This window comes from Phoxinus phoxinus (genome assembly GCF_949152265.1).
Source record: "Phoxinus phoxinus genome assembly, chromosome: 2".
Classification (NCBI taxonomy): domain Eukaryota; kingdom Metazoa; phylum Chordata; class Actinopteri; order Cypriniformes; family Leuciscidae; genus Phoxinus; species Phoxinus phoxinus.
The window spans coordinates 50,436,798-50,454,448 of NC_136877.1; the positions used below are offsets into that span (position 1 = coordinate 50,436,798).

Sequence of the window (17,651 nt, forward strand, 5' to 3'; positions counted from 1 at the left end):
CCATTGTCCTGATGAACTAAATGATTTGTATTCTTGTAAAAAAGCAAACCAACAGTGTGGGCGATAGGCAAGCGGTGTGATCGGCAGCAAGCCAAAGCGCTCAAGACTCACTTCAGCTTTGACACCAAAACCTAGGCGAGGGGACTTTTTGAAAACCACTGCTCTATAACCCAGACTATCATCAGACACTCAAAGCATGAGCCACACTCTTTACACTCGAGTCCAGTTCATCTTTTATTAAAAAAAGAAAGAAAAAAAAGGCTGCAACATTTTTAGTTCTGAAATTATCAACCGCCAAAAAGGTTTTCACACAATAACAAAAAAAAAAACAAATCTACAAATCTCTTTACAACAAACCATTTTTTTTAAGGGAAAATGTTAACAGATTAGCTTAACTTTCATACAAAGTAATACAAATAAAAAAAGAGTACAAAACTGCATCGCCTGCATCCATGCATCAGGCCTAAAAACGAAACGGTCAGTTCTGAAGGTCATGAGCACCCACGCCTCGTCAGATTCCTCTTTCGCTGACGTCCGCGAGTGTGAAGCAGAATGAGTTATGTACAGGATGTGGGAATCGACCTCCAGCTCGGGGTCACTGTCGTCTTTGAGTTCACGGGATGGACGAGGTCATTCGTTTCCCCAAACCACTGGATATCTGAGTCCGGTTCGGAGTGTGTGTGTGTGTGTGTGTGCATAGCTCTGCAGGCACAGGCACAACGATTGGCACACATTCATGTTTTTTTTTTGCATTTTATATAAAGGTCACACATATGATTGGTCATGACAGACGTACACACCAAACCACGGCTGTGTTTGGAAGAAAGCCGCGCGCCAGGGAGCGGACAGTGGGTTTGCTGGTGAACAGAACAATGTAAACGAATGATATAAAGGCCCCTCGATTCATATTAGGATAAAGGATAAAGTACTGCAAAAACATACGACATCTCAAAAACATTCACGACGAGTAGAGTTACAAACATGCTTCTCATGTGCTTTTGATCCACAATCATTCAATAGTAAAGCACTTGATTTCTCCGCTACAATCTTATAGTGTTTCCATCACTTGTCATGGGTTTTGAAGGTGTGTGTGTGTGTAGTTGCTGGTGCGTCTCGCAGAGACTGAAGTGTGAACTGTACTTGATCATTACTCACAGCTGAAACGCAGAAGTTAGTCAGTCTAGAGTCATCCTGACGGCCTCTAGATGGAAGGAGTTCATGTAGTGTATAAAAAAACATACAAACAGTCGTTTAAAAGTGATATCTAGAAAGAAAGTGGAGTGGTTGTGTCCCTCTGTCTCTGTCTCTCGGTCCTCTCACACAGAGGTCTCCGACTGCAGCCGCATCACGAACTTGTGGCTCTTGGGGTCGATGAACTCCTCCCCCAGGTTGAAGAAGGGGAGGGGCGTCACCGTGACGACCAGGGCGAAGTCGAGGCGCCGGAGGGAGAACACGAGTCCCTGGCGCAGCGCTGACGTCACGGGCTCCTCGCTCACCAGGGTCCACTGGCGCCCCCTGCCGTTCTCACGCTGGTACTGCATGGTGGGGCCCGGGGTCAGGTACCGCTCCAGGAACGCCTGGTGGACACAGAGACCAGAGATACCAGGAGATTAAAAGGCATGTTGATTTGCATGCTATACTACATCTAAACGTACTTTAAACTGCATTTATGCTTTGTACTGGAACAATTTATTACATCACACTTAAAATTAACCAGTGATGGAATACAAAAAATTTAATATTCACCAGTAACGAGACATACAATATACACTTTTCCTTATACATTCATCAGTGTTAAACTATATCCATATACTGTACACAAGTTTATATAAAAATAAAAATAAAAAAAGAGTGATAATTTAATTAGGAAAAGGACAAGTTCTATATAAATATATATTATAATATATTCTTTAAATGTAATTTTATTATGACCAGTGGGACACGCACAATGTTGATTTGCAGGCTAAACTCAATCAAAATGTACTTTAAACGGCATTTTGCTAATTCTTTATACTGGAACAAATGTTTTCAGTTAATTTCTTACACCATACTTAAAATAAACCAGTGATGGAAAAAAAAAAAATGGAAAAAAACATGAAATATTCACCAGTAACATAACCAGACATAAAATATACACTTTTCCTTATACATTCATCATTGTTAAACATGGACATCATATCCATATACACAAGTTTATATATAAAAAAAAGTGATATAATTAATTTAATTAGGAAAAGTTTGTGTAAAATAACAGATGATTATATAATTAGATAAATAAATTGAATTTATTTTTTAATATTTATTCATTCATTTAAATTCATTAAAATTAGTTTTAAAAGATTTTATATATGTAAAGAATATTTCAACATAAAATGTATATGTATTTTTATAATTTAAAAATCATCTCTAAAATGTTTTTGACAAAAAAGTGAATTGCTGAACAGTTTTCATGAACTCGCCCACACAGAAGAAAATTAATACTTGAATTAAGTCGTTATTGTTGCGCACGGAAAGTATTCCCGTCGCTTGATAAACGATTTAAACAATACCCGTTCCTGTCCTAGGACAACTGATGAACTTTTTTTGATCCACTTCAAATGTTGACTACTGTATATTGTGAAATACTAAGTTGCACTAAGCTGTGTGAGTGCTGCGTGCAGAAGTGTGTGTGGTGTGTGTTCGTCACCTTGGGCGTCATGTTGTGTGTGATGCAGAACTGCAGGTGGGCGATGATGCTCTCCATGCTGTGGTAGGGCTGCTGGCGGGTCGTGCGCAGGTACTTCTGCATGGCTCGGGCCATGGGGGCGAAGATGGCCTGCGCCGCCTCGCGGGGGTCCATCACCTCGCGCGGGTGTTTGGGGGACGCCGCCACCTCGTCGTCCTGCAGCCGCTTGATATGAGTGAACGCCTCCTCTACTGCCACCACCAGCCTGGGGGGAGAAACACAGCTATGAGCGCACACACACCAAACACTCAATCCAGCACCGCAGAACAACACACACACACTAATTAACCTCACACTAAACAATCTTGGGCTATTTTTTCTACCCAATCCTGGGTTGAGCCTTTTGGGTCAATGTTTGGGTTATTTTTTCAGTGTTTGGGTAGTTTTTGTGTAACCCAGCTCCTGGGTCAGACATAACCCAGGGGTTGAGTTGTTTATTGGGGGGTTTTTGCGACCTCTTCAGGAGAGAGAAGTGCAGCGCCGTCGAAACGGTGCATGTCTTTGGGAAAATACACTTTGGGTTTGTGTATATTTAATTTGATCTATAAATTCATTATTGTGCTGTATATCATTTAATTTTATGCAAAGCAACATAAAGGTACCGGTATATAAAATACACATCAAATATGAGTCTCCTAAATGAGTCTATCTTTTCACGTGATGGAAATGCCTGATGCCTTGCATAAAGTTTTATGATTTCATAAAAAGAAAAATAAATCATACAGAATATAAATACATAGAAATATAAAATATGTTCTGAGACTGCTGGTCGATTACACTTGAATTACTCATACATGTTTAATTTTTTACTTCTAATACTTGATGCAAAATGTATTCAAAACTATATAAAATATGCTATACTGTAAAATATGATAATTTTATTGAAAAATATGATTTTTTTAAGCCTAGTACTACAGTAAAAATTAATCAACCCAGTATGTGCGGTGAATAACCCAATTTGGTGGGTAAAATTAATCCATGTGTTAATTGTCCTAAATTTATATTTACCCAGCCCTTGGGATGATGACAACCCAAATTGGGTTGTTTTAACCCAGTGTCCTTTAGAGTGCATGACAACATGCTCAGGTCACATAAAAAAACTCTAATTATATACAAATTTGGATTAAAAATGTTCTGCCAATATATCGGTATCGGACAAAATTCATATCGGTGCATCCCTTTAAAAACAACACATGCTTTGATTATTTTCATTATATTTAAGTACTTTCCATCTACATTTTGATTGATTCAAAGTTTGATATATTCATAATTAGATCATTATTGTAGTAATAATTGACTCCTCTTCGTGTTTTGTGAGATTCCCCCAGATATGTGGCAGTGTTCCCAGGACTCTGACCTGGCCTTGCGCTTGCGGACCCGGCGGTCCATCTCCGCCTCCTCGTAGTAATACTCGTTATGAGAGTTGTCTCTCCGGCGGGCGGCGGCGGCGATCATCGCCCGGGACTGACCCGTCGAGTTATTAGTGCTGTTCTCTGGGGAGCAGACACAACACGTCTCAAGCAGCGGACAATCAAACACATCAAAATCACATTCACTTAAAGTGGAACAGATACTTTGGGAAGGAAAGGAGAGAAACACACGTGACATGGAGAAAGAACATGACAAAGCGGTGAGTACCTTCTCCCAGCGAGTAGACTTTAAATCCAGACATCTTTTTGGACAGGATGGACTTGGGTAGATTGAGTAGAGCAGGGTTGTAGACGGAGAAATCAGTGTAGTATTGATCCAGGACCCACACCGCTGCTCGCTGGATACTGAGAACACACACACACACACACACACACCGTTCACATCTCTGCTTTATTTTAGGGACACTTGTGTAATTGAAATAAAACCAATATTGCGATATGGCTTAATGAGATTGTGTTTGTTTTGTAACGCCAAGCTTCTGTGGATATTTTCATGGAAAGACACTTTTATGGTAAAACTATATCAGGCGTTTACAATTAATTTTTGCTTAAAACTATATTTGGTTTAACTTTGTTAAAAATGTCTTCAAAAGAGTAAACTGAATAAAAAGGGTTAAAACTAGCACAATCTAATAAAAGATGCTTCAATAATGAAGAGTTTTGCTTAGTGCGATTATCAAACCGCTAAGGCTGTGACAGGGTCGCTCCTGGCTCAAACCGAGGCGGTCAAATACGGATCATGTATTTTAATAATACGTTTTTAATAATAATAATAATTTTTGTAGACCATCATATAGCCTACTGTGTTTCACACACTATGTTTGTGGGTGGATCTCGGTACCTATAGGGTGGTCCGGGGGCATGCTAAAAGTGCTAACCCCAGACCCGGAGATCGGCTGAATGGATTCGACACCGGTAAAACTGTTTATCTCTAAGGGAGCTGGAAAATGAGCCTAGTTCATTAACACGAGAGCATTATGTGTGATTTCAGTGGAAAAACACCTGTCCAATTTGAGTTTGGGTCGCTTTAACGGACATTTGGGAAAACAACATCTTCACTAAAGCGGTGTATATTTTCTTTGGTTATATTGTATTGATTTATTTATGCTCAGAATAATGCATCAGTAAGGTAAGGGAATGGGTTGTGATTTGTTGTATTATTGAATTTTAAGAATGCACAATATATCGGCCGATATATGTTTGTTTATAATGTTATCGGCCCAATAAGAAAATGTGGCCGATATATTAAAGTCGATAAATAATGGATTATTTCCTTCAGCCGAGACTCTTCAGATGTGCACTGTTCAACATGATGCTTTTGAATAGCTTGAAATATGATTGAAATCACTTAAAAAAAGGAAAATACAGTTCAGTGCAACATGCAAATCTGTCATATCGGCTTTATAAAATTATAATGAGGACATACTTGTGTGCTTGGGACGTGGCTTTTAATGGTGAGACTTTTGTTTTTTGTATCAGGCTCTCAGAAATTATATATAAATTTGGATTTAGATTTCAAATAGAAAGTGTTATCGGGCAACATTTTCATATTGGTGAATCCCTATAATAAAGGAATCATAATAATAATAATAATAATAATGATAATGATAGGAAACGAAGATACTGTGCTTGTCATGAAGCCCTTAGCAATGATCGGTTTTCAATTGTAAAGAGTTATCGGTATGACCAACATTTTCATATCGGTGCATCCCTATAATAAAGGAATCATAACAATAGTAAATGAGGAGACGGTGCAATGATCTGCAAAACATGTGAAGTGAGTTTCCTCTCACCTGAGGTGTCCCACGTTGTAGAAGCGACTGGCCCCGTCGGTGGTGCGGACCACTTTGAGGCAGAAGGCCGGCCTGAGGTGCCTCACCTCCAGGAGCACGAGCGCCAAATACTGGATGAACAGCAGCGCGTCCACCAGCGACACGGCGTATCCCACAATGCCCCTGTAGTCGCGCTCCCGGGGCTCCAGCACCCTCACGCCGTAGAAGAGCCAGTACGACGCCACGAAGAGGAAGACCAGCGCCATCAACAGGCAGCGGAAGACGAAGAAGCGCGGGAGCGTGGCGCGCGGCGGCCGGAGGAACAGGGCCCAGGACGAGATGAGCAGGACCAGGAGCTTGAAGGCCAGGGACACGTACAGGCCCTCGCAGGGCGTCCCGCAGGGGTCCAGGGAGTCGCGCCACAGCAGCTGCGGCAGCAGGAGGAAGGCCAGCGGCGTCAGGAGCGCGAACAGGCCCAGGATGCCACTCAGGACGGGCCCCGCGAAACGGCGGCACTCCAGGGGCGAAGAGTCCTCGAGCTCTTTGGACGCCCGCGTGAGGTCTTCATTCGAGACGCTGTGCTCGGACGTCCCGGTCACTACGGTCGTGGTCTCGCCCCAGTTATCATCCTGACGGGGAATCAAGAGAGAGTCTGTGAATATAAGACACCGAGAGGAGCGAGTCTGATACTTCAGAAGACTTGTGTCGTTAAAGTCCCCCTGTGCTTCTAATGATGTTTATGTGTCTATGAGGTGTTTTTAATATGCTTTAAGACAAATCATGTGTAAATTAATGTCAACACCATTGTTGAGTGTGGTCTCTTTAAGGCTACGTTCACACTTAGCGTGTTTTTTGACAAAAAAAAGTTAACCACGGCGTTTTTTTAGCAAAAAAAAAAAAAACCGCTGCGCGTTCGGTTACAAATAGCAGCCGAGCGCGTCTTTTGTTGCTATAACAACAGCTGCAACAGTAGTGTGCCCACACAGCCTCTTTGTGATGTATGTTATGATAGAGTTGTGTACTCATATCAAACAGCTCCTTGTGCTCCGAAACAAGGACGATTGTTTTTCTACCGGCACCGTGTCCATTTTTCTTGTTGTTATGGAAACGACAGGTCTCGCTACTCGCTTGTCATTGGTCAGCTGTCAAAAAGGCGCTTGACGTAGGGCGTTCTTTTCAGAAAAGTTAAACTTTTTTCAACTTTAAAAGACGCTCTGAGCTGCAGAAAAAGACGCCGGCGGTGGCGTTTAAAAAAAGCGCTCAGGACTTTTTTGAAAAAACGGTTTACTCATAGCCTAAAACTGCAGTGAACCAAAGACACCGTTTGAAATCACTGGTGTTTCTGACGTCACACACTACCTTGTAACCAATCAGATCAACGTGTGATCGTCAACCAGTGGATCTCTGAGCTGAGTGAGTGAGTGGAGGCGGGGCTCATTTGCATATTCATAGAACTGCGTATAGTTACATTCAAGATATTTTTTCAGGGAAAATTTTTTTTTGATGTTACATTTTGGCGATCACATGTGACCCTGGACCACAGAACCAGTCTGGAGCCGCACGGGTATATCTGTGGCAATAGCAACTATACATTGTATGGGTCAAAATTATAGATTTTTCTTTTATGACAAAAATCATTAGGATATTAAGATCATGTTCCATGAAGATATTTAGTAAATGTCCTACCGTAAATATATAAAACATGTATTTTTGTGAGTGAATGCAGCACAATCGTGAACATAAATGCACAACTTTAAATGAGATTTTCTCAATATTTCGATTTTTTTGGTCCCTCAGATTACAGATTCACATATAGTTGTATATTGGCCAAATATCGTCCTATCCTTTTAAACCATACATCTATGGAAAGCTTATGATGTATAAATCTTAATTTTAAAGAAAATGGACACATAAGACTGAGTTTTAATACAATTATTGACTACAGGAGGATTTTAACTAATTAAAAAAAAAAAACTGAAATACAGCTTAAATTAAATGAAAATCTTAGTTGAAAACTTAAACTTAACGAAAATTAGAAATGTTGCCTTGGCAATAAACAGAAATACGTATAAATTGAAGCGCTAAAGTTATTAACTGGAATTTTTTTTTTAAATAAAACTGAAATAAAAATAAATTAAACCTAAATAGTAATATTTAATAATAATAATAATAATATGGCAAGCACATAACGAAATTACTCAAAATTAAAATAAAAGATTATTTAAAACATTAATAAAACTAACTAATGAACATTGGGATGAGTTACATAGAGTGCTGTTAATGTTAAAAATCACATTCACTAATTAAAGCTGAAATTAAAAAATATATAAATATTCAATGAAAAACTTAGAATAAAAACTAAATTGGAAATGTTGCCTTGGTAAGTAACTGAAATAAAAATATTAGGTTCAAGTCCTAAAACTATTAAAACTAAAAAAAAAAGAGAATCACATAAAAATGTACAAAAACTAAAAAGATGACATGTTACGGCACTTATGTGTCCATTTAGCTGCTAAACTGCTACAGATCTCGATCCAGCAAGCGCACTGAGACCCGTCAGAAACACCTCACAATTAAAATCAAGAAAACAAGACATAAAAAAAGTCTGTTTTAAGGAACAATAAAATATTTGCACAATTAAAAACAATAAAATGACCAAAGTGCTGTACAAAAATAAATAAAGAGCCCAAGCAAATCAAAAATATTGCTGGTCGAAAAGCCCCAAAGAAAGAGAAGTGTGTTTCTGATGTAGATGTGCTGTGTTGCTCGTGTCCCTGTGATGCTCTGTGAACACCCGTGGTGCGCGCACTGACCCGGTCGTCTCCGCGTGTGGACTCGGCGTCCAGCAGGGGTTCTCCGGGAGCCTGGATGGTGACGGACTTGTCTGCTCGACTGCTGCTGTCCCGGCTCTTAGAGCGGTGTCGGTCTCTCCGGTCCCTGAACCACACGGGACAACACACACGTTACATCAGACAGCCGGCAAACACACTCAAGCCGTCTGTACACGGCACAGGAAAGAAAGAAACTTCGACTTTCTTGACCAAAATCAACATGAATAATTAAAAAAAAAAATCTATACACTATATATCAATATACTGTAGTTATTAATGCTTTAAATAAGGTTTTTATATCATCAATTTGATACCTCTGACATTTCACCAATTTCATTATCACAAAAAACTATGCAAGCTTCTTTCCGTCACTGAATATAAAATAATAAAGGCAAGTTTACATCCCGCAAATCTGACTTTTTTCTAAGATGTAAAGTCGAGTTATAACGTCCAATTCTGAGGAAAAAGTCACAATTATCTTTTACATTTTTTATATTCCATGGCGGAAACAAGCTTCCATAATTACACTGCAAAGGAAAGAAAGAAGCCCATCTCATAACTATATATTACATATATAGTTATGAGATGGGCTTCTTTCTTTCCTTTGCAGTGTAAAGACAGCTTTAGACGGCTATATATATTATAGTTATTTTTTGCTTTAAATATTTGATACCACTGAAATTTCACCAATTTCGATTTAACAAAAAACTACGTAAACTTGTTTCCGTCACTGAATAAAAATATAAAGGTAATTGCTTCTTTCCTGAACAATTGCACATGTATATCCCACAATTAACTCGACTTATAACGTCCAATTCTGAGGGAAAAAAATCCACAATGATCTTTTACATTTTTTTTAATTCTGTGGCGGAAACAAGCTTTTATTAAACCTGTGGGATCTGCAACTATCCTACAGTTCTGACTTCTTTCCTGAGCAAGTAGAAGTTTACATCTTGCAATTCTGACTTTTTTTCCTAGATATAAACTCTGGTTATAAAATATTATTTTATTTTTTTATTCCAAACAAGCTCCCATAAAAATTAAGGGATTTGCGAGCAAGCACCATTAGAAATGTACATATAATCGGCCGATACTGATATGGTGACCTATATATCGTATATATGCATGTATACATCACAATATAGGCTACTGTAGTTATTTTGCTTTAAATAAGTTTTTTTTTATGTCATCAAAGTTTGATATCACTGACATTTCACCAATTTCAGTATCACAAAAAAAAACTATGAAAACTTGTTTCCATCAGTGAATAAAAATAAAAAGGTAATTGCAACTAACAATTCTGACTTATTTTCTCACAATTGCAAGTTTACATCCCGCAATTGTGACATTTTTTCTCTCTCAGATATAAACTCAAGTTATAAAGTCCAATTCTGAGGGAAACATGTTTTTAAACTGGGAACTGTGTGCACCTGTGCTTGCGGGAGCTGCGTGAGTGGGAGGACTTGTAGGAGTATCCGGAGTACTGCGACTCGTTGTCCATGTCTGGGGCCGGTGGGCGGGGTTTACGGGCCCCAGCTCCGCCCCTGGAGCGCTCGGCGGTTCCTCCCAGCTGAGACTTGCGCTCCGAGATGGATTTGGACGACAGAGACAGTGGCAGCTTCAGCAGTTCCACTTTACTCCTGAGAGAATCTATCTTGGAGGCCGGCGGAGAGGAGCGGACGGACCTGTGGGCACACGGGACAGTCAGCGCTCCACCAAACCCTGGACAGCGCCGAAATTAATCATAAACTAACACTTATTTTTCTAACAGGATTAACACTTATATGCTTTTGAAACATGAGATGTCCCCAAACAGTCGGTCGGTGTGTGTTAGTGAATCACCTCCGAACATAACAAAAGGGGAAATTAAACTAGACAGATAATATCTACATTTATAAACTCGTGACTGCGGAGGAAACGGCAACAGATGAGCTCTTGAGATGCTCACAAAGGTTCATTTCAAACCCGAAAAGCTGTGTTTGATGTTACAAAAATATCAAACATACAAAAATATCAAACATTTGGAAAAATGTATACCTTTTTCGCTAACTTTACATTTCTGAAATAGGCCTACATAACTTAGAGACAGATCACACTAAACTGTAAAGTGGACTAATGCATTTTCAGTAAAGCTGCTCTGAAGCGGCATACAAAGAAATGTGAATTGAAATTTAATAATAAAAAAATAAAAACTGGACGGAAAAGCTGTGCACGTAAAAGTTTGCATAAAAAAGAAAACTTCAGTTAAGCATTGAAGTGGATAATATATCACATGATAATAAGACAATGGTGGAAACACAATAACAGAATAAAGCCCTCGATGTGCAGCAGAAAACGGTGGATGTGATTGGATAACTAAGTTACCAGCGGACCAATCGCATCGCAGCATCTCAGATGTTGGTCTGGTGTTTCTGAAACGCCCGAGTCAAAGTGTGTGATCAGAATGATTTGGTTTAATTCCCTCGGGAAGCGTCTCACACGACGGCGTTCCCGAACACCAGCATCCGAGCGCTAGAGAACACGACAGCGTTTATTGTGTTTCGCCTGACGCTCTGAGACACACTCGTTTATGATGGAGGGAAAAAGAGACACAATTTCTTCCCCGATTGCAGAAACTTACATGTTTATTGGTGATATTTTGCGCCAGTTTCCCAGGAAGTGGTGATTCTGCAAATGTTTAACGCTAGGCTATATCCCAATTTTGCACATAAGTTAAAACTTGTATCTTTGGATGGAAACATACAGCTATTGAAAAGACAATTTAGGGCCAAAACAATGAAGCACCTCAATTATATATGTATTTTGTTTTTAAATCAAGTTATATGCAAAACATGTAAATCGCGGACAGAAAAGAGGAAACACTTACAAATAAAAGGATGTATATAGGGATGCAATTTGCATATTATACGAGCACACACACATATCGGAAACGTTTATTTTATATACTCAAAAAATGATATGTTGGCTTTAACTTTTTTTGTCTCAACAGGTCACACACAACTGGATTACGTTAAACAAACATAATTTGTTCATGTAACTTCAACATCGTGGAATTGAGTAATTTTAAGCGACCCGATTTAAGTAATCTCAGAGTGAATTTTTCAAGGCTTTCTGACATGATTCAGGAGTTTTTATTTTCATTCATCCATTAATATTTCATTAATTTTAGTGACAATTACATTTATTGACTATAGCTAGCTATTTGCTATACATATTAGCATCTTAAATGCTATGATTTAAGACCAAACAAGTACTAAATACCGAATCAGTCCACAACCAAATGAGCCAATCAAAATGCTCCACTCTTCTCCACAATGGTAACCCACTGTAATTTAAATGGTTTAATAATTCCAATGTACTTGCACATTAAACATTATCAAGTCTTCTCCTTTTCTCAAAAAAACTTAAAATAACACTTCATTTTAACATTTATTCTCTCTTATTCAACCATATGCAAAGCATGCTGGGAACTAACAAGTTTTAGTTAATGCAACAAATCATTCATGTAATCCAACACAAACGGATTAAGTAAACTTAAATTTAACATATATTTAAGCAGATTGAACACAATCAAATTAAGTTGCACTATACCACCCCCATCTGGATGCACAAACTTTTTACTTAACATAAATGTTTTTTTTTGTGTTTACTTAGACAACATGTTAGGATTTTGTACTGTTAAGTTGAAACATAATTATGTGGACCTTAATAGAAAAGAAAAAAAACATTAAGTCAACAAACAATTATTATAACTAAATAAATATATTATGTAAAGTGCAAAAACCTACTAGTTAATTTTTTTGTGTATGTGTGTGTGTGTGTGTTTGTCTGCAATACGTCTCCAAGACATTTCCTGTCAGATGTTAAATAGACATTTAGAAAACGTCTTTAAGATGTTTATGATTTAGCCTTGAATGCAAGTAAAACCAACGTTTTAAACGTGTTCATCAGATCTTTAACAGACATCTTGTGCCATCAGGGAACGTTCTCACATATTTCCCTCAATATCTAATTTACACACATATTCAAACCCGAAACCTCACATTTGACCTTCATGTAAAAACGCCGGGCCGTATTCTTAAATCACGGGCTGGGGAAATTGTTCTTAAATCATTCTCACCTAAATCGTCTCATTCAATTAAACGCAACAATTTACGCAACAATGAGAAATTCGTTCTGCTCACGCAATGAATGATGGCCATTGTCCTCGCATTTCAACATCTCGCAGGAAAATATCGCAATCCTAATCATTGTAAAAAGTGTTACTGAGACGAACACACTTCTGTAAAGCTTTAAGAACATCAAAAACACTTTTTGTAAGTAAGTCCGCCACAGCGTCCTGCACAAGGACCTCGGCATCTCCATAAAAACCCTATTACTCAGTCACACACACACACACACATTCCCCAGCCATCGCCTGTCATCTCCACAGCAACTGAGCTTGTGTGTTACTATGGGAATGAATGCGAGGGTACGTGTGATGGGTCAGACGGGGTGTGTGTGTGTGTGTGTGTGTGTGTGTGTGTTTCTATGGCCGTCTGACCTTTACACGTACACCCCTATATGAAAGTATGAAACTTAAAACAGTATTAGGAAATAACCGTCTATTTTTGCAGGCTTTTACGCAGAGTTGTTTTGCTCGCTCTAAAGCAACAGGCCGATTCGATTATCTAAATTAGAGGCGGCACTGCAGCGGCGTCTATTTCTGCTCACATTTCTGTCTCCTAACAAGACTCATGTGAGACGCGACGAGACAGACAGCGTTTCTTCCAGCACAAACACACATGCTGAGTGTGTGTGGGCCGTCAGGAGTTGTTTACGGAGCTGATAAGACACCATTTGTGCAGGACGGATTCGGAGCATGTGTCACCCATCAGTCTGAGGAGGTCTCACACACACACACACACACACACACACACACACACACACACACACACACCATTCCTATCAGAAATCACAAACTAACTTTGTTTTTTTCGATTTCAGAAAAATATCGGTTAATGCAACAAGTCAATTGTTCACAAGTGTATTAATACAGTGCATTTCCCACGCATTAATTCAATTTAAGTTATTCGTTTTTATAAGGAATACAACTATAATATATGTTTATTTTATACTTGCACTTTTCATTCTTGTTCTGTATATTACATTTTAAGGATTTTTTTGTGGAGTGACAGGAACTAAAATAAAGTTTGTACGACCAGTATTTTACATTATTTCTGAATATGCTGCTAATAAAATGCGACTTGGACACCAACGTGACTTAGCGTTTCTTTTTCCTTTTAATAACGCAAATGTGACCCAGTATGACTTCTTTGACTTCACCATTAAATAGTCTCAAAACATTTAAGTTCCTCAAGATTCCCCAAAATTAGACATTTTTATATTCCCTAGTTTTAGTCCAAGGGTCACCCAAAAATTAAAAGGCATTACTCCTCCTCATGTCGTTCTGAACCCGTAAGACTTTCCTTCATCTTCAGAACACAAATGAAGATGTTTTTGATAAAATCAGAGATATTTCTGCCACAGACAGTAACACCACTGCCACTTTGCAAGGTTAAACCACTGGAGTCACATGGATTACTTTAATGATGTCTGTACCTTTCTGGGACTTGAAAGTGGTATTTATGTAGACCGTCAACGAAGGGACAGAAATCTCTCCGATTTCATCAACAATATCTCCATTTGGGTTCAGAAGATGAAGGAAAGTCTTACGAGTTTGGAGTGACGAGGGTGTGATGATGTCAGGACGTGTTTTTTTGGGTGAACTAACCCACATCACATCACATTTACAGTCATTCAGGAGATTTGTTCCTAGCCAAATCCAGTCATTTCTATAGGAATCCACACGATAGGCGAAAGATCCCCACGCAGATTTCACAACAGTTCAAGTTGTTTGAGCGAATTCACCACATTAACCAAACAGAAAGCTGCTAGATTATAAACAATGGACCATTTTTGCTCATGACATTTCACTAATGTGACCACACCTGGGACAAAGCTCTGAACACGATCGTGTTTATGTGGGAACTGCTCGTAAACGCTTCAGCTGCAGGTGTGATAGTGGAACAATCTGACACACAAAACATACTAGATATAAATACATCAATGTAGAAATGTTGGCTGATTAAATGTAATGACCAATAGATGATAGGATGGACAAGAGTGTGAATATTCCCATTTTAGAAGAGAAAACTAATGTCAGAACAATATAATACACAGAAGTAAAGATTGGTGCTTGACTAACTAAATAAATTAGGCTAAATCATGAGACAGGTTAAATTAGCAGACAGACCTCACAATCTCAAGAGGTCCATGATACCAACACAAGTGTCCACATCCTACAAGATACTGAATATGAATTCAGGACAGCAAGACCAGGTTTTACACCACAGTTTTACTGTAAAGCCCCAGAAGTTCATCTGGTATTCCGAGTGGATGCGTTCTGCAGCTGCAGTAATGTGTGTGTGTGTGTGTGTGTGTGAAGGTTAGGCGTGGCAGCTGTGATTTATGAACGAAGACACCGGTCCCAGGTGTGTATTCTGCCTGGATATAGTTACTCATTATTCCAGATCTCATCTGACCTATTTAAACAACAACACAGTTGAACAAACACACATGCACAGGTGCCACAAGACACATTACAGGCACTAAACGAAGCCTAAAATTTCAACTACACTGCACTTTCGTTTATGAAGGATCAAAACATATTGTAACGTAAAAATGTGTTATAATGAGAGTCCGTTGAGTGTTTTAATCTAGTTCTCGGGTTACAGTCTCCTAGGAGACGGCACATGACACATCTGAGCTCATCGCACCGCACGGGCCTCAAAGCCTCGGACTGGCGGCGTCAATCACCCCCACGTGACATGCGCGACACGTACGGCACAGCGCGTACGAGAGTCCGAGGCTTTCGGGCCTTCATGCGACCGCACTCGACGTGACACAGTTAACTGAATACAACTAACACAATTAAGAAGAAAATTGATTGTTGTATACGTTCTGCATACAAGTAAAAAGTTTAGACAACAAAAAACCTTATAAAAGGGTATCTAGTACGAGCATTAGTTTTTGAGGTCTAGCTTGAGAGTGAAAAGCAAACAATGACAAATCACTTAAACGAGAGTGCACGAGTTTGATTTAAATTTACGAGTTTGAATTATACGAGTTTGATTTAAATTTATGCACGTAAGATTGAAATCACTAAGGTCAAATGCAAAAAGTATGCATTAAGAGTTCAGTTTTGAGGAAAACGTATACAATTAAAAATAAATTAATATTACCCAGTTACATTTATGGGTTGTGGAAATATTTTATATTACTTTCATTGTATTATAATCAGCACTAAATGTAACATCCAGTGAATAAGTATTACTAGCGATGCTCGAATGGCCAACGAGTCATTCTTTTGAACCGGATCCTTTCAATCTACGATTCGATTCGCTGCCTATTCGTAATTTGCTCGACTGCGAGCGTGAGGCGGGTGACATGTTGGAATCATAAACACAAAAACATGTCAAAATAACAATGAAAAACAGTCAAATAAAAGTAAACAAAAAAGTAAGAAATACAAAAGCTTCTGGGAGGGTGATTCAAACGAAGCGGGATACGAAACGAATCGATTCGCAAAAGTGAATCATTACGTTAAATATCACTTTATCGAGATACGGCTAAACAGCTAAACAACTTACTTTCGATTTAATACTATTAACTGTGCTTGCAAACAGAGTCAAAGCATAAAACGTCCTGGGCTGTACCCGGGAGCAGCTTGTCTCCCGATCGGGCGCTTTTGTGGTGGATCTGAACACAAAGAGGAGTCCCGACAGAAGCTCAGAAACAAACCCGCATTCAAACGCCCAGTTCGCAGAACACAATGAAAGCGAATCTTGAGGTTCATTTACCCGTGTATTTAATCGCAAAGTCCGCGAGAGATTCACGACCAACTGTTTAACTTTAACCGTTTGATGCCACACCAGACTGGATATAATAGGTTGTCCCGGTAGAAAACAATCCTAATGAGATATTAATGATACAATGTTTCAGAAACGGAAGTGTAATTGCGACTCTCTGCATCGCCAGAAACATGCAGAAACCACTTTCACTCGTGTCTTTGTGGCTCTTTTCAACAGAAACAATAATCCACACGATACACACAAAAAAGCAGAAAGAAAATCCTCTTTTGTGGATAAACTCACAGTTTGCAGACGAGTAAAATCCTCTTCCTGTTGGTGTAGAGCTCCGGGTCAGTGAGCGTGAATGTGCTCTGGCCTGCGGCTCTACTTCGCGTCCCTGTTTTTTTTTTTTTTTTTTTTTTCTTCACAGAAACTCACATATTTCCGTCTCCATTCAAACCTGCGCTGAAACACGCCCCGAATGAGCGCCCGACTCGATCCGAGACCGAGAGCGGAGACCGGAGACACACTAGACCTCCCCCATGTTCCTGCTCCTCCCTCCGCGCGCCCTGCACAACACACTCATGTGTGGAACAGGGGAACATACATGTGTGTGTGTGTGTGTGTGTGTGTGTGTGTGTGTGTGTGTGTGTGTGTGTGTGTGTGTGTGTGTGTGTGTGTGTGTGTGTGTGTGTGTGTGAGAGAATACAAAAATCAGGAATGACCTTATGTTTGTAACATATTTGTCATTATTTATTTGCAATTGAAGTGACCAAATGTTTTGAAAATATTCAAATTATTATTAATATTTAAAATGGAAATTTGGAACATATTTGTTATTATTATTATTTATTTGCAATTGAAATGACCAAATGTTTTGAAAATATTCACATTCATATTTAAAATGGAAATGGATCTAATGTCTGTAACATATTTGTTATTATTATTTATTTGAAATTGAATTATCTAATGTTTGGAACATATTTTTTATTAGGCTATTA

The 17,651-nt window shown here is 39.0% G+C and overlaps 3 protein-coding genes across 4 annotated transcripts in view; all 3 read right to left on the reverse strand.

The window, feature by feature from the left end:
- Window positions 1-17,651, reverse strand: part of LOC306992573 (uncharacterized protein) — an 868,003-nt gene that overhangs the window by 123,497 nt on the left and 726,855 nt on the right. The gene's annotated exons all lie outside the window — the stretch shown is intronic.
- The window catches only part of LOC306992642 (SLAM family member 5), a 239,746-nt gene that overhangs the window by 8,143 nt on the left and 213,952 nt on the right, over window positions 1-17,651 (reverse strand). The window lies entirely within an intron of this gene.
- On the reverse strand, window positions 217-17,344 carry vangl2 (VANGL planar cell polarity protein 2). 2 transcript variants are annotated; one of them, XM_079601690.1, is made up of 8 exons: window positions 16,954-17,344; window positions 10,189-10,443; window positions 8,741-8,864; window positions 5,949-6,556; window positions 4,364-4,500; window positions 4,083-4,218; window positions 2,687-2,930; window positions 217-1,577 (listed from the first exon to the last, which is right to left on the reverse strand). In XM_079601690.1, exons 2-8 carry the CDS (start codon window positions 10,257-10,259, stop codon window positions 1,317-1,319), a joined length of 1,581 nt encoding a protein of 526 aa, XP_079457816.1. In that variant the 5' UTR covers window positions 10,260-10,443; window positions 16,954-17,344; the 3' UTR covers window positions 217-1,316. The 2 variants fall into 2 exon arrangements, with proteins under 2 accessions (XP_079457816.1, XP_079457817.1); XM_079601691.1 differs by lacking the exon at window positions 16,954-17,344 and adding an exon at window positions 16,450-16,756.